Raw genomic sequence first — 20522 nt, 5'->3', positions numbered from 1 at the left:
CTTGTGCTGTTTGCAATTAACTTACTACAGCTTACCTAAAACTACCTTCTACCTTGACTAGTCAGGAAGGTGGTGAAGGAAGCTCAGAAATGGTGAGACTGTTAGTGTGTGTGCCCCCCTTCCTCTCTGGCTTTTTTTTTTTTTTCTCAATTTCATTCATAAAATGCAGCAGCATCACTCAACCATTTTCACTCTAGTCTCATGTTGCTAGGCAACTGCAGTGAGAAAAGCAGGGGGACTTGTCTGCTCTCTCATCCTATACCTTCTCATTTGAAGGAACCAACTCCTCCAGTCTTCCATCCATCTGTTCCCTCCATCTTTCTCCACAGGTTCTGCTTCTCCCCTGGTTGAGTAAATGGTCATGACCACAGCTGAGGATACACCACTCGTGGTTGTAGTGGCATGTAAACAGTGCACCCTTATATGTCAACAAATAAGGATCAGTATATGAATCACTTGTCCATTGCATATTACAGTGGGATGGGTGAGCCTTTTCCATCCACTATGTAAGGACTCTGACCGTGCAGAGCCAGACTGTGGCCTTGTGTGTTTTCAGCCAACGCCGATTGAATCTGATCGTCTCACTTGCTGTAATGCATCTTCCTTTCGCACCGGCACCAGACGAACTCCTCCGTGCATCCCTGTCTCGGTTCTGTTTGGAAGTACACCGGGCATGCATTACATTCTGACCAACATTCCTAAAAATAGCTCGCGGTTGACGTCACTCACCCAAACGTGTATCAGTCGCTCGAGTTGGGGAGGTGGAGTGGTGGTGGTGGTGGTGGTGGTGGTGATGGCGTGTGTGTGTGTGTGTGTGTGTGTGTGTGTGTGTGTGTGTGTGTGTGTGTGTGTGTCGGGGGGGTGGGGGGGTTGTCGCGCTCGATGCCATTCCTGTCAACCGCGGACAGCCAATAGACATCCTCGCATCCGCCGAGATTCCCACGGTTCAGTCGCGCCAAGCCAATGGAGGAGAGAACAAGAAAGTGGGCGCGTACGTCGTCGGGGGGAAAATAATCGGTGACGTCCCTTGCTTCCTTTTTGTTGGGCGGGAGGCTCTCGTTGTTGATAGATTGCCAATGGCCAATCACAGCGCTCCGTCGAACACCTCTGTGGATAAGCGGCCAATCCGTGCTCTTGCTCCAACCGTCAGTCAGCACCGATTTTTGGATGGGGGGCGGGACGTACGGTCGGCTGTAGTTCCGTCATCTTGCTTGTCTCCGAGGCTACAGGGGGCCAGTGTTGATTTAGGCGATTTACCGCCGTCGTCAGGCCCTCTGACATTTAATTTTTTAAAGCCTGGCTCCGGAGTGTAAGGTGGCCAGCTTTCAGTAGAGAGCATTGCCTTCCCGCCGTCGGTACGTGTTTTTGGGCTGGGGAGAGGTGGGCAGCCGGGGGGCCTCGTCGGGGGCTGCAAGGAGGGATAGGCGAAGGCTGGATCCGCGTCAGGCTAGCTCCGCTGAACTCGGCCTGACAGTCCAGAGGAGCCCCAGCCATCGAGATACCAGGAGCTCCCTGGTACCTTCGCATGATTGCGAGCTCGGGTCACTCTGCTTTTTTTTTTTTTTTTTTTTTTTTTTTTTTTCCATTTTTTAAAAATTTGGAATCAGTAGCCGGTTGTTGGTGACTGTGGAATGAGTGAGGGAGCGAGCGAGCGAGCGGTTGAGTGAGTCCACTGCACGGTATCCCATCTCGCCCTCCTTGTCTCATCAACAACAGCTGTCAGCCTGTTAAGGAATACAGAGCTCAAACGCTGCACACCGCTTGGATTTAGGAAACCACGTCCACAGCAGATCGTGCACGGACCGGCTTGTGGAGCGTGGAGGGCGGGTGAGAGAGCCACGGATCGCCCGTCGACAGGTTGTCATCATGGGCAACGCGCCCACAGCCAGGAAGGGCAGCGAGATGGAAAGCGGTGGGTACCAGAGCAGCATCGGCACGACACTACAGCCCCTTAGGAATGCCGTAACCTGTATGAGATCTATTACGGCACCAATTGCAATGCCCTCATTTCATTACAGCCAGTACTAAGTCATGCACTGAAGACTGTTAAGTAAAGAGCTCTGTTTATATGTAGTCTGGTTTTCCTAATTACTTTAAATCCATTTGTGTCTGTCCACGGCTGCTGCTTCGTACATACAGTCCGGCTTGGGCTTTTCACACTGCTAAGAACCTGGATATCATCAAGTCAAATGCAATAGCGCACATATTTTCGAGTGGGAAGTACAAGGCTACTATAACAGGCCTAGCAGTCACATCAGATGTATAGTTGTAAAATGAGTCTTTGTTCATCGTAGAAATGGCATGGCATCACTCTGAGCTAAAATAAATAAATAATAACAATAATAACAAAATCAATTTAAAAAAAAAATCCAGAATCACTTTATTTGGGTAAGAAGCCCAGGCCTACTGTACTCCATTCATTGAAATAATGGCAAGATCACAATGCATCTGTCTCGCGTTTTCAAAGCACTCAAGGCCCTTTGTGCCACTGCTTTGTACAGAGTTGTTTCTGAAACTTAATGTGGGTGAACTTTAAACCAAGAGGCAGTGGGGACATGTAACTGGGAGTTTATTGGCGGGGCGTCCCAAACCAGTAAATCATCTGTGCAGAACTTGCTTGAAAATGTCTAAATCACTGTGAGTCCAGTACAAGGATGGCTACACCATTAGTGGAGAATCTGTCATGTAGAAGCCTGGGAGTTTTCTGATGTCAAAGGCCATCGGATTTATCCATTTGGTGGAGTTATTTGCTTAGCTTTTTGCTTTTGACCAGGATTTGTGTTGGAATACAGACTTATCTTCCATTCCTGGCTTCAGTTACACAGAAAAATGCTATTTTAAGACTCTTAATTCCGTCTTGCATTTGCATGAATCTGCGTGTTTGTATGTGTATCTCACATTCAAATGAACCAGAATATAGCCACTGTCACCATGTTAGTTTGTATACGTTTGTGTATATTGTAACAGCACGACTACTATGTCCTTTCAGGCTGACCCTTGTTACATGGACTCCAAAAAGAGACAATAAGAAAGTTTATGAAAGTATTGTGTTGAGAGATAGAGATGGAGGGAGAGATAGAGATGGAGGAAGAGATACACAAAATAATAGAATTGGAAGCTGCTTGCTGCAGCAAGTGAAGATTTAGTGCCTTGCTTAAAGGCAAGTAGTTTTTTAGGGAGGACAGAGTGTTAACTCATTCATTTACCATTTGAACTGGCAAACTGTCAGAGTAAAGTTGGAGGACTGACTATTAGCCCAGACCTCATACTTTCACTTCATATGAGTTAAGTTTAAAAAAAAAAAAAAGAACCAGTGTCTTCCTCACATTATTCCTGGTGGTGTTTGCACACTGAAAAATATTGGTAGGTTCTGTTTTCCTACTTTCTGAAGAAGCAATTTGCCACTTTGTTCCTGTACAGTATGAAAAACAACCTCTACAGACTTGAAAATTGGCCAAGCTCAAAAAAAATGTCGCCTTACAAACTTTATTGTCACCCTCCCCTGCACACCCACATACAGTATCTCTCACTGGCTCTCTTTTTCTGTTTTCCATCTGTGTCTACTGTATCAGCGTATCTGTCAAATAAAGGAAAAAAATCCCCCAAAGTGATCTTAAAAAAAAAAAAAAACATGTCGGTGTGTATTGCAAAACTGATGAGGGATTGGAAACAGTGGACTTCCCCTTTAAATAGCTTAGGCCTAATATTCAGTTTTCTACAATGGAGTCCACAAAATGTAGGTAATATTCTACAATCTTCTGGTCTGTTCGTCACTTTCCTCCTACACACACATGCACACAAACACACTGATAAACTGTCTTCTGTAAACATTGCGCTTCTTTCACAGTCAAGGAGTTCCTTGCTAAAGCCAAAGAGGACTTCCTCAAGAAGTGGGAGAACCCTGCACAGGTCAGTGTGTGTATTGTGTGTGTGTTTGTGTGTGACTTAAGGCATTTGTGCATCCAGTAGGATGGCATTGTGAGCTTTTGGCACTGTGTGAGGTGTTAGAAAATAGATTCTATTTGTAATTATTAAAAACAAGTGAGAAGACTCACCATGTTTGTGTAATAATCAGCTTCTTTGCATGTGTTGTAATGTATACAGGCTACTTTAATGTGAAAAGGATAATTTGACCAAAGATGACAATTTCATTTAGATTCATGTGCGAGGGGGGACAGGCATGTAGCATGTTTTCTTTCATCATGTGTGCTTATGCAGCCTGCTCATAGGTCTTTGTATGTCTCCACACAAGGGTGGATATGAATGCCAGATTTACAGGTTGGGATGTCGTCTTCAGTATATCAGTATTTTGTATAAATTAACGATAAATCCATGAAATCCATCCATATGGATGGATAAATCCATCCATTCATCCATCTATGAATATGCCCTTCACATAGCATATATTACCTACTATTTATGTGTTTGAACATATGTATCATACACTTTATCATTACAGTTAATTGTGCACCCATGTATACACAAATATACACACAGATGGATATGTACAAATACATAGACATGAAAAGTTAAGTCCAATCTTCACTATGTTATCTTGGACCGAGTGTCAGAGCCCTTTCGCCACCTGACCCAATTTCACAAAAATAAGCTAACCCTCTTTGTCTTGTGTGTGTGTGTTCAGAACACTGCTTGCCTGGAACAGTTTGAGAGGTTGAAAACCCTTGGCACTGGCTCGTTCGGCCGCGTCATGTTGGTGAAGCACAGAGAAACAGGGCAGCATTATGCCATGAAGATCCTCAACAAGCAGAAGGTCAGCTCGGGTCAGGAGGTCATCACAGTGGGATGGGGGGTGATTAAAAGATGTCTGTGAGGAACTGGAAACTCAACACCACTCTACCAAGGTAACAGGCACAATCACTGTGCCTGTGGCCATGGAATGTGGAAATGTCATCGGTTTGAAAATTGTGTTTTCCAGGCCTGAGACATTTATGGAAAATGAAACATGTCTTGAGTGTTGTGGAAATGTCATGGCTGTCTGTTCAGTATCTTATCTTCAGTGTCTAATGTGAAGTCTGACTGCTGGAAGATCAAGTCATAACAGTACCATGCTAAATAAATAACGATGAGCTACTCACCAAAAAATGCAACATTTGATCACTGATTACCAGCTGCTGGCCATGAGCTATATGCTACTAAGATGAATATTGTGAAAGATTGGTATACAGGCACTGTTGTGTCCGATGGGGGACAAACTGTAAGATTTCAGAGCATTTTGAAATTGCAGTTGGAATTGGGAGAACACATACTTATTTTAGATATATATTTAGACACATTCTCACCTTGTCTCTAAATTGATCTCTCTCTCTCTCTCTCTCTCTCTCTCTCTCTCTCTCTCTCTCTCTCTCTCTCTCTCTCTCTCTTTCAGGTGGTGAAGCTCAAGCAGATAGAACACACTCTGAATGAGAAGAGGATCCTACAGGCGGTCAGCTTCCCTTTTCTGGTGCGAGTAGAGTACTCCTTCAAGGTACTGAGGATTTTAAACTATGTGTACAGGCCTGTGTGTGGGTGTGTGTAAAGAATGAGTGATTGGCTGGATTCACCTCATCCACTTATCATCGTCCTCTCCATCACCAAATTCAACACAAGCTACCAATACTAACTTTCAAATGGCCTTTTTATTTTATTTAATTTTCTACTGCAAGTGCGCAGTTGACGCATTGAGTGTGTTGTGATGGCTGGCTTTAAAATGTCTCACATCTGTGTTATTTGTGCATTAACATGCTAAGTGTTGCAACTTTATGTCGTATCAAATATGCATTACACTGGGTAAAAGAGACTTGACTGGAGCATTACTTTATAACTTCGTAACTGAGAAAGTATGAGAATTACAAAGCAGTGCTTTTAGGGGCAGAGACTAACTACAGGAAAAGCTTTTTTATGCACACTTCTGTCATGCATACATAAACCTTGCCACCCTTGCCCGTTTTCAAGTCCCAACTTCTTCCATGGCTATATTTCTCTACACAGAGAAATCCAGCTGTTGGCTATACTCCAGTTAAGGCCTTATTCAGGTTAAGCTGTTTGCATTCACCTTTGATGCCCTGGGATTGAGTATCCCTGCTACCACAAGTAAACCAATTAACAGAATTTTCCTGTCCACCTGTGTGATCCTGCCTGCAGATGGAACAGTTCACCAGGAAACAAGAACACTATGTGCTTGCCTGTTTACAGTACATATGCTGACCTAAAACCAGGTTGCTTGGCAAACAAGGTTAAGAATGGTATTCTCCTTTATAAAATGAAAAGCTGACATTATGGGCTTCATTTATATAAATAATAAATATTTTTATTTATAAAAAAAAAAGTTTGAGGATTTTTCAGTCTTATGGATTACTGATAAACTCATTCATAATTTTATACAAATGGGAGTAGGGTTAAAATACCTTGCAATATAGTCATAGAACATTATATTTAAAGCTGCAGGAGGAAACTTTACAACTCTGTATGATTTGTCTCCCTCTTCTGGCAGTAAATCAAATGCTGATTGCTCAGGGGAATATCTTTCCATCTTCACTACCTCCAAAGAAAAACTGAAAAAAGAAAAAAAAAAAAAAACATAAAAAATACTGAGAGTGTCATGGAATCATCATGGCTAGTATAAAACGTGTCACTAAATGTCAACTGTGCACCAGCACAGGGATGTGTGATGCAATGTCTGCAGTAATATAAAATGTAGGGAGTTTTATCAGTGGGTACCTGGCTTAATCCCCATTGTGCCAACTCATTTGACATTTCACCGAAAAGAACAAATGCTTGTTTATGAGTAAGAGTTCCAAACTGGAGCTCTAAATTCAAAGTCAAACTTTAATTGCCTGGGAATTGCCTTCGTCCTTCAGTGTACTTCACTGTGATCCCAGGTGTACAGTTGCCCAGGTTTTGTTTGCATGTGTGTGTACGTGTGTGTGTGTGTGCGTGCGTGCGTGCGTGTGTGTGTGCCACTAACAGGTCCTCTGTCTTCCCCAGGATAACACTAACTTATACATGGTGATGGAATATGTCCCAGGTGGAGAGATGTTCTCTCATCTACGGAGAATTGGCAGATTTAGGTGTGTATGCAGTGGACTGTACAGCACAGAAGTATTTTGTATTCACACAGAGAAGTCAACTGGTTACAGCTGGCCTTGTCTACTATGTATCAAGCATTATGTTCTCCATTCTCTTCTATTCCATTCTACTCTATTCTATTCTGTGCTTTTCCTTTGTGTCCTCTTCTATGCTGTTCACTTCTGTTGTGTTGTATTCTATTATGCACTTCTATTCTGTTGTATTCTGTTCTGTTCTATTCTATTCTATTCACTTCTATTCTATCCTGTTCTGTTCACTTCTATTGTATTGTATTCTAGTGTTTTTTCTCCACTTCTATTCTCTGTACTGTTCTGCCATATTCTGTTATATTTGCTTCTGTACATTTGACTGAGTTACTCTTTCTCTGTCCATGTTTCTGTTTGTGTGCAGTGAGCCTCATGCTCGGTTTTACGCAGCTCAGATTGTTCTGACGTTTGAGTACCTGCACGCTTTGGACCTGATCTACAGAGACCTGAAACCTGAGAACCTGCTCATAGACCAACAGGGCTACATACAGGTAAATAACCGCCAGTTCAGAGGTTTAGCCAAAATGGTCCAAAAAACCAAAGGTGCAATACCACTAAATTCAAGCCAACTTCCATACCCACATATCCCTCAGTAGAGTCACAAGGGGGTGGAGCCTCTCCAAACATGCACCTGGCAGAAGGCAGGGAAACACCCAGGATGCGTCGCATCATATGCCTAACCGCTTGTCTAGACTGCAAGTGTCACGTCAGCATTGTGTTCACAAGACAGAGTCCGTGTGAGACCGAAGCGACTGTCTATGCCAGTTTCATCCGGTTGTTGGGTGCATTTCAAAGCATGAATTGAGCAGGAAAGGAGCAGCTAATCTTTCTGCAGTATAAAATTCTCATAGTCAGCCTGAACCCGAGGGGACCCGTCAGACCAGTCGCGACCTGCTGCAGCCTGTCATGTTTGGGGTGGATCGGCTTGTATTTTTTAAATCATTTTTCCGCAATTCTGTTCCAGTGGAATTTTTTGTTTTTCTGCAGGTCGGATTGGGCTGGTTCATTAAAAAAATAAATAAATAAATAACGTTGATTTAACCTATGCCTCTATCTTTGTGTGCGGACAGTGGAGCCTCTTGCTGTGGTGCAGCAACACACCTCACTTTAGAGATTCGAGTAGATCTGCTCGATTTAATACAACATCGTGTGTGAGACAGAGCTGAGACGTTGAACATTCGTGTGGACAGTACCATAGATTAAAATGAGAGCATATCAGTTTCATATGCATGTTAAAAACGCATCTGAGACGTGTGGGGTCTAGACAAGGAGTGACACACAACTACTCACACCTATGTGTGATTTAGTGTCCTTAGTTCACCTGACCTGCAGGTCTTTGGCCAGTAGGAGGCGTCAAACACAGAGAGAAAGATGCAAACTCTGCACGGAAAGGAACAGGGTTAAGATTCAAACCCACCACATTTTTGTTTTAAAATGCACAGTTGCTGTGCCTTTGGACATTGTGGGCTATACTGGTGAATGTTCAGTACTGTCTCCAAAAAACAAAAACAATATAAAAGACTGTTTGCACATCATATACGTGTCATCTATCAAAATCTATCCAGCAACTATAAAGTGCAACTGTCATGCTGGGACTTTGATTGTTCCAATATTATCAGGACTTGCAGAATAGCATTTGGCACACTGGCACTGGACTAAAGGAAGGCTCTGCTGGCCTCCAGTGGTGAACAGTGAAATAACAAAACGTGGAAAGATTCAAGATTCTTCTGTTCTGCCAAAATTGTCTCTTTGTGTCTGTCTCTTACAGTTACAACACTCTGAATGTGAGAAGGTCTGCTTATTTGTCTTTCTGTCTCCCCCTCTCTCGCTCTCCTTCTCCCTGCTTGTCTTTGGCCTTTTTTTCTCTGTCAGGTGACAGATTTTGGCTTCGCCAAACGTGTAAAGGGGCGGACCTGGACACTGTGTGGTACCCCAGAATATCTGGCCCCGGAGATTATTCTCAGCAAAGTGAGCAACCTTTGAAGCCCTGTTATATTTGTGTGTACTACCAGCTGACCATAAGAATATGTTAGTGTTTTCTTTCAAAATGTAATATTCTCCACTTGTAAAATTAGCAGTTAAAAGTTGTCTTTTATCTACAATTGGTAGAAAGTAGTCAAAAAGTAACACTTAATGATCATTGAAAGAGACATTAGATCTCATGCAAGAATTACTTGTACAAACAAATTTGTGCCTGAATGGCACATAGGAGCGAAGTTCCCACATTCACCAATATTCACATAAAACAGGTGCCAACAAAATTTACATCACCTCTGGACCTGCACTATGACCATGTCTACAATTAGTCTGGTTCCCCAAACCTAAAAAAATGTCTTTTTAGTTATGGATTGCTATTATCACCCTAAATAATTTGAATTACTGTAAAATCTGTCAACGCCTCAAAGTGATAATGACCTGAATGATACACTCACAGGTGAGTTTGTCTATATGATGTCCACAGAAGTTCCCCCTCCGAACCCCCCCTCCCCCCCAAAACAAACAAACAAACAAACGAAAAACGACATTGTTAAGATTAAAAAAAATATGAAAATATATGAAAAAAGAAACAAGAGTTTTCCAGCAACATAGCAATAAAGATCTCCTGAAGTGGTGTGAATCAAGAATATCAAGTTTAGCTTTACACACTCTTGCCACTTGGCACCGCAGCCACCAGGATAGCGTTGCTGATGTCTCGCAACTTGCTGCAATTAAACTCTGACAAAACTGAAGGTCTTTTTATTGATCTTGACTGTATTTGAAGACAAGTTCAGCAGTTCTTTGGTCTTTTAAAGAGTACCTAAACCCCAAACCTAAATCTGTGTAAAGCCTGACATCTAATGGTTAAAAAAAACGCTACTGAAATTGTCATCTGCAATTGACTGATCTTTGGTACCAGGTTGATTACCTCTTCAGCAGATAATGCCAAGGCTGTGTATAAAAATGTGTCATCTTTGATACAAGTGTAAGCCCTGAACAACATTCCAAAAAGCTTAATCAGTCATGTTTTCTCCAGTGGAAGAATATTTCCAAAATTAGATCAGCCTTGTCTTTCAGCAACACAGAGCAAATCATACATGCTTTTAAACCCTCTCATTTTGATTACCCTATTTTCCTTTTTTAACCAACAAACCATGGCAAGGCTCCAGATTGTTCAAATGCCACAGCAAGGCTTTTGACCAAGACTCAGACAACATATTACACCCTGCTCGGCATCCCTACATCTGTTGCGTGTCAGGTTTTGATTCTTTCAGAATTTTAATGACAACTTTTAAAGCTGGTCCCATTCTTCCAAAAATCTGTACATACAAAAACTGCTGCATAATTTGGCTTGAAATGCTTTATTCTGCCTTTTTTCTTTTTTCTCAGTTTTTTAAATTGTACCAATTTGTTACGCACTGTAAGTGGTGCATAAACTACTTTATCATTATTATTATTATTATTGTTAGTGATAGTTGTAGTAGTGGTAGTGTTGTTGTGAGACATCTCAGTCTTCCTCTCTTCTCTTTTCCTCTGCACCACCTCTCTGTCCACCAGGGTTATAACAAGGCTGTAGACTGGTGGGCGCTGGGCGTGCTCATCTACGAGATGGCAGCAGGGTACCCTCCTTTCTTTGCTGACCAGCCCATTCAGATCTATGAAAAGATCGTATCGGGGAAGGTAAGTGTTACTCTTACCAATTACTCCTGTGTAATATATATTTTTCTCCTGTTTGCCTTGGGAGTTTTCCCTCTTCAGGAAGCATATCTGTCTACATCAGTCCCACATTAAATTCTTCTTAATGATTGTTAGGTTTTTGTTATATTAACTTGAATCGGCTTATCTTAAATAGAAACCTATTTTCATGGCAGTGACATTGTCCTTTTTAGAGCATTTTCATTCTCTGCTGTATATATCTCTTATATACAGTGGTCATTGTTCAATATTTGCATCTTGTGGGGTCAGACAGTCACATACATGTTTTTTTCTTTTTTCTTTTTTTTTTTCTTTCATTTTCTGCCGTATTTGCAGGTTAAATTAAACGATAAAAAATGTTCCACAACAAGATTCACTGTACCTGTTTCTAATTTTGATCAGTGTTAGGGGTAATGAGTTACATAACTTTACACATTACATAATATTATTAATTAGTTAAGTAACAGTAGTGTAAAAAGTATTCTTTAAAATGGAGTAATGTAATTGTACTTGTCAGACAAAATTTTCAAAAAGCCTCTGATACAACTGATACTGCAATACAACTGACTGAGGATCAGAAAGTGGCACATTTATTCATCCTCAAGGTTGACTACATTGAGATGTTTTTTCCCTTAATTTAATTATTTTTGAGCATCTGAGCCTGGTCATTATGTTGTTGAAGCGCTGACTGCAAGATGTTTTGTCTTAAATGATGGCCAGAATTTAACTTTAATGGGTTGTGTTTTTTCAATAAGCAGCTGTAAAAATAATTTGGCCTACACATTTTTTTTTTTTTTTTTTTTAACAGTTTCTGCTGTAAGCTTGTAGGCATTCAGCTATTATTATTGTTGTTGTTGTTGTTGTTGTTGCTGTTATTGGTGGTGGTAGTAGTAGTAGTAGTTTCTTTTAGTATATGCTGCTATTTTAAAAATCATTACGTAGATATGTTTTTTTAAGAGACTGTTTTGTCTCTTAAAGATAAAGAGTTCATAAACATTATTTTGTGTTTGTTTGTATAATTTCAACAGCATTCCACTTGTTGGACTTGTCAATATAACTCACAAATAGTGAATGTAATATTAAAGTAATGTAATAAGTAATGGCGCAAATTACTGTGTACAGAAAGAATTATATAACATAATCACACTACTATTAATAAGGAGTAGTAATATATTACCTTTTGAAAATAACATTCCCCATCATTGATAATGACTGGGTATGACCCCAAAATGGTAGCCAACAAAGCAATAGCCAAACCAGTCCAAAAAAAAAAAAAAATGTAAAAAAAATAAATAAATAAATAAAAATGAAAGATACATGCCAAAAAAATGATACATTTTTAATGAGAGAGGGTGAAAAAACAAAACCTGAGAATGATCCGTTTTGTATCTCAGAAGGACATAATGTCCTGTTCAACTTGTCATAGATTTACTTCTGAGAAAGGGTGGGCAATTTCTGTGCAAAAACCAAAAACATGAAACAAAAGGCAATTAAAGACCACAAAATGTCTCAGGGTGGTGGCCTGTGTACGAACAATGAGACCAGAAAAGCTGAGTGGGGATGTAGAAGATATGACTTTTTTTCTATTACCTATTTTTCAGAGTTGTATTAACAATTCATCAGATTTATTTGTAGTTTTTATAACAATCACAGAATTTATGTGCTTGAACATTAAAAACATCTTATGGAGACATTCTGCCTCCTATTATTAAGTTCAAATTTGTTTAAAGCCCGTAATCACGGTTACAGTCTCAAAGGGCTTTATAAGTCCACACTAGAAAACAAAATGGCACCCTTTGTTGAAACCCTCAGTGTGTAAGAAAAAAGACCAAAAGAACCCCAAAGCCAAAAAGTGTGAAAATGGAAGAAATTGCAGGAAGGATCACAGACAGAGGGAAACCCCTTTCAAGCAAGCCGGAGTGCAGTGGGTGCCAAGTGGGCAATTATTATCGAAAAAAATTACTTCATACCGAAAAGTTTCTGGTAAAATATTTGAGCATCCATGTGACACTACACAGATAAACCAAAGGGTTAATTTGCCACTCTGATTGTTTTCCTTACATTATGTGTTGATAAAGTTTTAGTTTCTGTAGGAGCATGTAAAGTAAAATTAAACTATCCATGGACCTTGCTTTAGGTATTTCATTGCAATTTTTGGTTTGGAACTTCAGAATACTGGAAGATAAAAGAGTGTAAAGAAAACAAACAAACAAAAAAAAACCCTTTTTTTCATCCTTGGTCATGTGTCATTTTCATTTCTGCTGCCTCATGAACTACGCCTGCAGCTTTGAATTTTGCAATTTTTGGGTGTGGTCTGACTATCTTTGGTGCTGCTGTCCCAGTGTGTCTTATGTGTATTATACAAAAGAAATTAATCAGCAATTTCTAGATCATTCCAGAGAAATCACACTAGCAAAAAGTGTGATGTAATTCCTAAGCTTTACAGATGTAAACAGGCTAACAGCTTTGCCAGGCAGCTATCTCATAGTCCAGGTTATAAACTGTAGATCAAATCAGAATGATGTATGTCTACATAATCAAACTTCCTCTGTGAGGAGCAGATATCTCTAGACCATACTGACACCATACAGCTGGTGTCACTCAGTGACTGAATGACTTACCAGCTGTGCCCCAAAAGCATACTACACTCTCATTCTAGCCAAGTTTTAACTATGTAGTGTGTTCACCTTGCAAACATATGAAAATGCACAACACTCAAGAGTGTCAACATACACACTCAACTGGGTCAGTATTCTGACGGTGTAGTCAGCAGACTATTTACCCACAATATAGTGCATTGTGGGAGGGGAGGAGCAACTCAAGGGAAACAGTAAATCAGAAGTTCATAAAAACTAAATTCAAACTGGAATATCAGTTGAGATAGACTTGAGATTTTTTTGTGTTTGAGCGCTCTCTGTTTTGGAAAATTGAAGTTGGAAGGCAGCAGAAGATGGTCAGATGTAGATCACATGACCCCACTGTCAGCTAACATGTTACATCATTTCCTGCCAGTAAAATACAGTGCAGTATGTTGAACTTCTGTCATACTAACTGCCAAATCAAGATAGTATGGAAATGAGTATACTATAGACACTGTTTAGTTGCAGTCTGTAGTTTGCTTTTGGGACACAGCTTCTGACTGACTTTTTTCAGAAATGAGATCCTGGATCCTCCAGGTGGCAGCATTAAACATTGCTAGGGATGGGTCGGGCCAGCACAGCCCCCTACCTGTATATTGTAATTCAGGAAGTAGTTAACTGAGCATGGTTACTCCTTTACAGTAGCAGACAAAGTACCCAAAACCTTCACTGAAGTAAAAGTACCAGTACCACAATAAAAAAAAAAATCTACATTAAAAGTAAACCTCCTGCATTAAAAATGTTGCTTAAATTAAAGGAGTGATTCAGTGGACTAAAATCCCAAATTCCCACAGTAATTCTGTGACTTTAATTTTATATTCTCTGAACATGAGGAAAAACAGCCTAAAAATAAAACCTTTTTCATTCATCCGTATCCTGATTCAGTTAAAATCTGTGTGCCAATGCATAACATCTTTGTAATACTTTATAATATACGACCAAACAAGGGGATGTAACAGAATACGTTCTTTAGACATGGTTATTTATTTATTTATTTATTATCATCATCATTTATTTCATAGGGACCGCATACAGTTAAAAACATATAACAAATAAGGAGTTTGGCGTCCTGTACAGAGATGTAGCTAAATGGCTCATTTTGATTCCCGGTCTCAGCAGGTATGCATATGTACAACGTAAACAAGCAGTAACATTATTTGTGATCACATCTTGCTGTCTACAAAGTTTTCCATTGAAAACAGTACACATCAGAAAAGAAGGATGATCCATTGATCCATAAATCCACTGGTTCTTCTTTGATAATGCCCTTTTTCATATTTATACCCTAACTGAAAAGCAGTAAAACATTCATGACATAAATTTGCATCTTTAAAGGGTTCAGGTAATAAATGTATAAATTATATGTGTTCATTAAAACTGACCTGAACTCCTCATGACAGTCTCTATGAGATGATGCCCTCTGAGCCATAGAGATGTTTTCTAATTTGGCCAGATTTATATCTGAGGGACATAAATAGCACTCCATCATGCGCAGCACTTGTGAGACCAGTCAGTGGGTCCTACTACTTTAATACCCAAGCGACATCTAGACGCAACTTTGACTAATTCATTGACCACTGAACTTTTTCTGTGGAGTGGCCTGATTCCAGAATTGCAGAGGCCTGGAGGGTCCAGTAAAATATACTTATGTATGAAAAGTAAAAGCAGTCATTGTGGAGAATGGTGCCAGAGTTTCAGAGTGTTAAACTATTCATGTATTCACTTGTAAAAAGTGTTTTAATGTCCTGGCTCCACGCACTATACTGTTGGCTATTCTGTACTCGGTGCATCATATTTTTCATTTTGCATGTAAACCCTTATTCTGCAAAGTATCTAGTTTAACTACAGCTGTCACATAAATGCAGTGGAGTAAAAACTACAGTATTTCCCTATGAAATCTAACAGAATAAAAGTTTTAAGTCCCACAAAAACATTCTAGTACAGTTCCAGTACTTTAATTACTTTAATTACATTACTATACCTGAGTAAATAAACTTGGTCACTTTCCAGCTCTGCTAGGGCTACAAGTCACAAGTGTTTTCATTGTTGACTTATTGGCTATTTTTTGATTAAGTGATAAATGATTACATCAATAAATCAGAACAAATGCCTATTACAAGTTGCCATGTGCAACACCACATTCTGAAAATGCTTTCTTAGTCTTACCAGCAGCCCAAAAAAATTCCCACAGTTTTCATTTTACGAGAAAATGAAATGGAGAAAAGCAAGCAAATCTTAGAATTTGTGAAGCTGAAACCAGCAAAAAAAAAAAAATTAAGTTGATCAATTAATCTTCTGTCAGTCAACAAATTAACTAAGCTTCAGCACTGCCTTTACTCTTGTGCATCAGTATCAGTAAATTGATTTTGTTCCACACAATCACAGCCTGCGACTGTCCTGTGATTGAGGGACATGAAAAGAGATTTTCCAGCTTGCACTGGGGTTAAAAACAGCAAACTGCTGGTTACATTGCCTTATCTCAGACCTTTATGTTATGCTGCCTCCTTCCTTTCCTTGAACATCTTTTCTCTCTCAGGTGCGTTTCCCATCTCACTTCAGTTCAGACCTGAAGGACCTCCTGAGGAATCTGCTACAGGTGAAAAAAACAAACCAACAAACACTGTCTTATATCAGCCATTTTCACTTAAGGCTTACCATTTTCTAGCATTATGCTCTGTTTTGTTGGAATGTAAAAGTGAAGGAAGTGTATTGGTGTTACAGGTGGATCTCACAAAACGTTATGGAAACCTCAAAAATGGGGTCAACGACATCAAGGGACACAAGTGGTTTGCAACCACTGACTGGATTGCCATCTACCAGAGAAAGGTGTGTATGTGTGATTTAGATTTGCGACTGCCCCAATGTTGAGTGTTTTGCAACAAGTTAAACTTCTTATTGAATGAATGAATGAATAATTGACTGAATGAACGAATATTTACATCATACCACTTAGTGGTCTATCCACATGACACAACATTACAACAGACAGTTATATTTCACTTCCAGATCTCAAAATTATACAGGACAGACCCATACTACCAATAGTGCCAGTATGCCAGATCTAATTTTGGCACATAAACAACTTTTCCTCTTGGGCAGAATATATTTCACATAGTTTTCGATAATAAATTAATTTCTGATCAGGCTATATGTTCTTGCTTGCTCCATATCTCAGAAGCGCTTTTTTTCTTTGAATTCCTCAAAAGAATGTGTTTAATCCTGCTTATGTTAACAGATTTTTTGTTATTTTTGTGTGTAGGTGGAGGCTCCCTTCGTCCCCAAGTTTAAAGGTCCAGGCGACACCAGCAACTTTGACGACTATGAGGAAGAGGAGATCCGCATCTCCTTCACTGAGAAATGTGCCAAGGAGTTTGCTGAGTTCTAGAGTGTAAGGAGAGGGGGAGGAAAACAGGGAGAGTCAGAGAAAGGCTGGTCAAGAGGGAGATATAAGGAGAGAGTGCTGTCTCCTGTCCAATCACAAGCACCAGCGACGGAGAGAGGAAAAATGGGATGGGGGGTGGGGGGTGGGACTGATAACCAGCAGTGTTGCCTTTTCTGTTGCATTTTTTGTATTTTATTTATTATACTGTCTTATTTATGAATCCCTTTGCAATGAAGGTGTATTTGAGATTCATGGGTGTTGAGAACCCCTGTTATTTAGAGTTGCCTCTACATCTTTTCACTCAAGACCTTCCCTACTCCTTTATTCTTTCTTTTATCCACACTTGCAACACAAGATAGGGAAATCAGTCCATCTGTTCCAGCCTGCTGCAATGGATCGGTCGTTTCATGAAGCCCACCAACTCTTATATGAGTTTTGGTCTCGGTCCACAAAAAGCTTTTGACAACATTAAAAACCATGATCTAAGCTGGCTTGCTCCTTTCCAGGGGAGCAACTATTCCCATTAAAATAAAAATTGAAGTGAATCAGTTTGATGTACCAAACATTATCCAACATGAGTTCAAATTGCTTTGGCCTTTGCTAAAGCAGTTTGATCTGCCATCATCAACTGTTTAACCCTTTACCTTATAAACTCTAGACAGTGCCCTCATTGGCACACTTGGCCAAGTTGAGCCAAAAGGCTGTTAAAAAAACAACAACATACAAATGATGTCATGTATTGTATGCTCAAAGTATTTTCAGTCAGAGACAGTTGAGGAAAATTATCTATAGGTTGGCCTTTATTTTTAAAGACGCTGCCACAGTTTCAGGCATCTTGTCTTGTGCAGTCAACAAAGTGGCATCTCAGGTGTGCATACACAGCACTCGTGAACATGCCACAGCTAAAATGAAGCATTACAGTCTGCAGTTAAAGAATATATACCTGAAAAGGACTTGAAATGCAGACAGTTACTTTTCTTGCCTTTCAAGAAATTATAAGGAAACTTGAGAGGAAAGTAAATTCAATTATAGTTAAGTTTACAGTTTAATTCTGTCTGTACTTATTCTCGGTGAAGGCACTATAAGCATAGCCAGACTTTATGCATACCTACAGCGCTCACTTTTAAATGTTATTAGAGATTCCAGTGTTTCCAATGATATTGTGTTACGCTTACTAACGAGGAAACATGGATAGGGGACCGAAATATCTCAGTTTTAATGGTGATGTGATGGCACACCATAACAAAATGGTATCTCAGGTTTGAACATATCAAATATAGACGTTCTACATATATATGAAGCATTAGGCAAAGCAGATAAAGAGTTTGTGCATAACACACGTAGGATACAGATCTGGGAATATAAACATATGGGCATAATTAAAAGGGAATTTTGAGAAAATTTAGACTTTTTGTTAGTGTCTTCCACTCCTCCTCCCACCCCCATAGTGTAGATTTGGTTTTGCTAGCTCGACAACTCTGTTTGGTCTTAAAAACACTTGGATGACTGGCTGGCTCTGCCCAGAGTTCATTGACTACTGATGTTGATTCTGCATGTTGAATCAGCCATTTGGCCCTTGCCAACTCCCATCGACAGAGACCATCTGAGGCAGACTACCTCAAACTGCTTGCGGCTGTCAGTCACCAAAGCACTTTGACCAGTCATCAGTGGTGGTCTGTATGGTGTGCTTTGGCCTTAAGGTGTTTTATAGAAACCTGCGTCTGTGTTCATCTCCCCAGCACCCAGCCCTCTTCTCATGTCACCTCCTCAGTTACACCACATTCCGTGTGACAGTCTTACTGTTAAATTCATCCCCATGTCTGTGTTTCAACCACTTGCACTGTTTTTGTTTTATTTATTATTTTTATGCGATATTGATAATGATGTAATGATGACTGGCATTCCTTTCAGTGAGTTTGGAAAAGGTGGTCCACCTGGAGGTAGATGGAGCTTGTAATGAGAAGGAAGAGGCAAAACTGTTTTGTGCAGGGTGTACAACTTGCCTGTTTATTACACACAGTACATAGCACTTCAGCTGTTCAGTGCCTCTGTAGCTCCTTAGCTATAGCGGCAATTAGCCTGAGATGGTGTAGGGATTGTTAATTTGAAATTGATGAAATAAACCAAGTGACACTGGTGTCTGTTTCAAACATTAAAATGCCTTCTTTATAGCTTTATTTTAATGTGCCACCATAAATAAGGTATTTTAACTTGTTTAGTACAGAATGAATGGTGCCTTGGTTTTTCCCTCTCATTATTTTAACCTCTATAGCTGTCTTTGAATAAAATGAGTCCTTCGTTTCCAAGACATTACTGGGAAATACAGCTAGAACTTTTGTTAGAATTATACATTTAGGATGATACTAAATGGCACATACTGTACCCTACCGTCAAGTAATTTGCAGTGTAGGTCTAGATTATCTCTTTCAGATGAAAAACCTGCAACCTTTAGTCAAACCTCGCCTCCATTGTAAACAGCCTACATGTAAGCACTGCTAATTAGGATGTTGCCACTCAATGACTGTGTACCTATGAAAGGAGTTCATATCACTTGCAAGGCAACCACGTTACAAACATGAACCAAGGGTGCATCTTACCTGCCAGCTCTCCCTGTGTTGCCTCTCTTCTGCCCATTACATTTACTTGGCCAACACCAAGTATCATCAACAGTGTTAGACTGTTGAGTCAGCCCAAGTGTTGCTCTCATTCACAAAGAAGTGAAATGGTTTAAAGACTCAAAATTTTGTTGACCACTCAAGACAAAGGCATGATGCGTGGGAATGGAACAGATAGTGGTTCAGGAGGAAGTGCAGCGTGGTTACATGCCTACTTGTAGAAGCAGGCCTACTGGTTATAATGGACTCATTTACAAACAACTGATTATTATTATTATTATTATTATTATTATTATTATTGTATTGTTGTAAACCACTTGTTGAGACTCCACGTTCACTGTATTTCATTCATGTCAAGTTTAATGTTAACGATATCATCATGGACAAATGTTTGAAGTTATAATACAATATTATTCTGTGTCTCCTCGATGTTTTTGCGGTGATACAACTTCCTCTTGATGCAGGCACAATGCTGGTACATACTGTCGCACTTTTTAGGGAAATGAGACCCCAGTGTAAACCATGTTACCCCCCCCATCCCCCCCCCCCCAACACACACACACACACACTGCAAAGGGAAGCGTCTGAAGTCACAGAGACAGTGACGAGAAAACACGGAGTGTAATATTTTGCAACATGAGTATCATTCCAATAAAGTTTTACTTGTAAAATTCTAACCAGCTGATGTACCCATGAATGTGTGCTGTGTACATTTCTTGGAAAGTTCAGCGGCTGTAAGTTGAATCTGAGCACAGGCATGTAAGATCTTTTTAACAGTAGTGCTCTGGGTGGAAATGAGTATTACAACCCAGAGGTCAGACATTCATCAGTGCCGCTTGATGCGGAATGGAGCGTCATCCACCCATCTGTTGACCGTCCGCCCTGTAAACAGCCTGCATGTGATTCGCCATAATGATATAGGCCTTACCTAAATTAGGACAATGATTTATTTCGTTTACAAACTGTACGGAGTATCCAACGACATTTATAGTAAACGCGGATGTTCTAAACTGCTGCTTGAACGGTCATTGACTGCGAACAAAGAACAAAGCTTTGATGCGCAAGAAGCGAGCCAATTCCACCTTAAATGCCATTTGCGTCT

General features: G+C 40.1%; 1 protein-coding gene across 1 annotated transcript; it reads left to right on the top strand.

The window, feature by feature from the left end:
* The first annotated feature begins 997 nt into the window (after positions 1-997).
* Positions 998-20027, top strand: prkacab (protein kinase, cAMP-dependent, catalytic, alpha, genome duplicate b). Its single transcript, XM_030055526.1, has 11 exons — positions 998-1912; positions 3848-3909; positions 4643-4771; positions 5387-5485; positions 6985-7067; positions 7477-7603; positions 8985-9080; positions 10647-10769; positions 15960-16019; positions 16145-16249; positions 16683-20027. Exons 1-11 carry the CDS (start codon positions 1867-1869, stop codon positions 16806-16808), a joined length of 1056 nt encoding a protein of 351 aa, XP_029911386.1. The 5' UTR covers positions 998-1866; the 3' UTR covers positions 16809-20027.
* The last annotated feature ends 495 nt before the right edge of the window (positions 20028-20522 follow it).

This window comes from Myripristis murdjan, chromosome 1 (assembly GCF_902150065.1).
Source record: "Myripristis murdjan chromosome 1, fMyrMur1.1, whole genome shotgun sequence".
Lineage (NCBI taxonomy): Eukaryota > Metazoa > Chordata > Actinopteri > Holocentriformes > Holocentridae > Myripristis > Myripristis murdjan.
The sequence above is the reverse complement of the archived record's forward strand: the minus strand, read 5'-3'. Positions and strand labels throughout refer to the sequence as shown.

What these genes read in the sequence shown, in the direction of transcription:
- prkacab (XM_030055526.1), top strand. Translation starts at nt 1,867, where the DNA reads ATGGGCAACGCGCCCACAGCCAGGAAGGGCAGCGAGATGGAAAGCG. An exon ending in AGATCCTCAACAAGCAGAAG is followed by an intron (nt 4,772 to 5,386) that starts GTCAGCTCGGGT and finishes TCTCTCTTTCAG; the next exon opens with GTGGTGAAGCTCAAGCAGAT. An exon ending in GAGTAGAGTACTCCTTCAAG is followed by an intron (nt 5,486 to 6,984) that starts GTACTGAGGATT and finishes TGTCTTCCCCAG; the next exon opens with GATAACACTAACTTATACAT.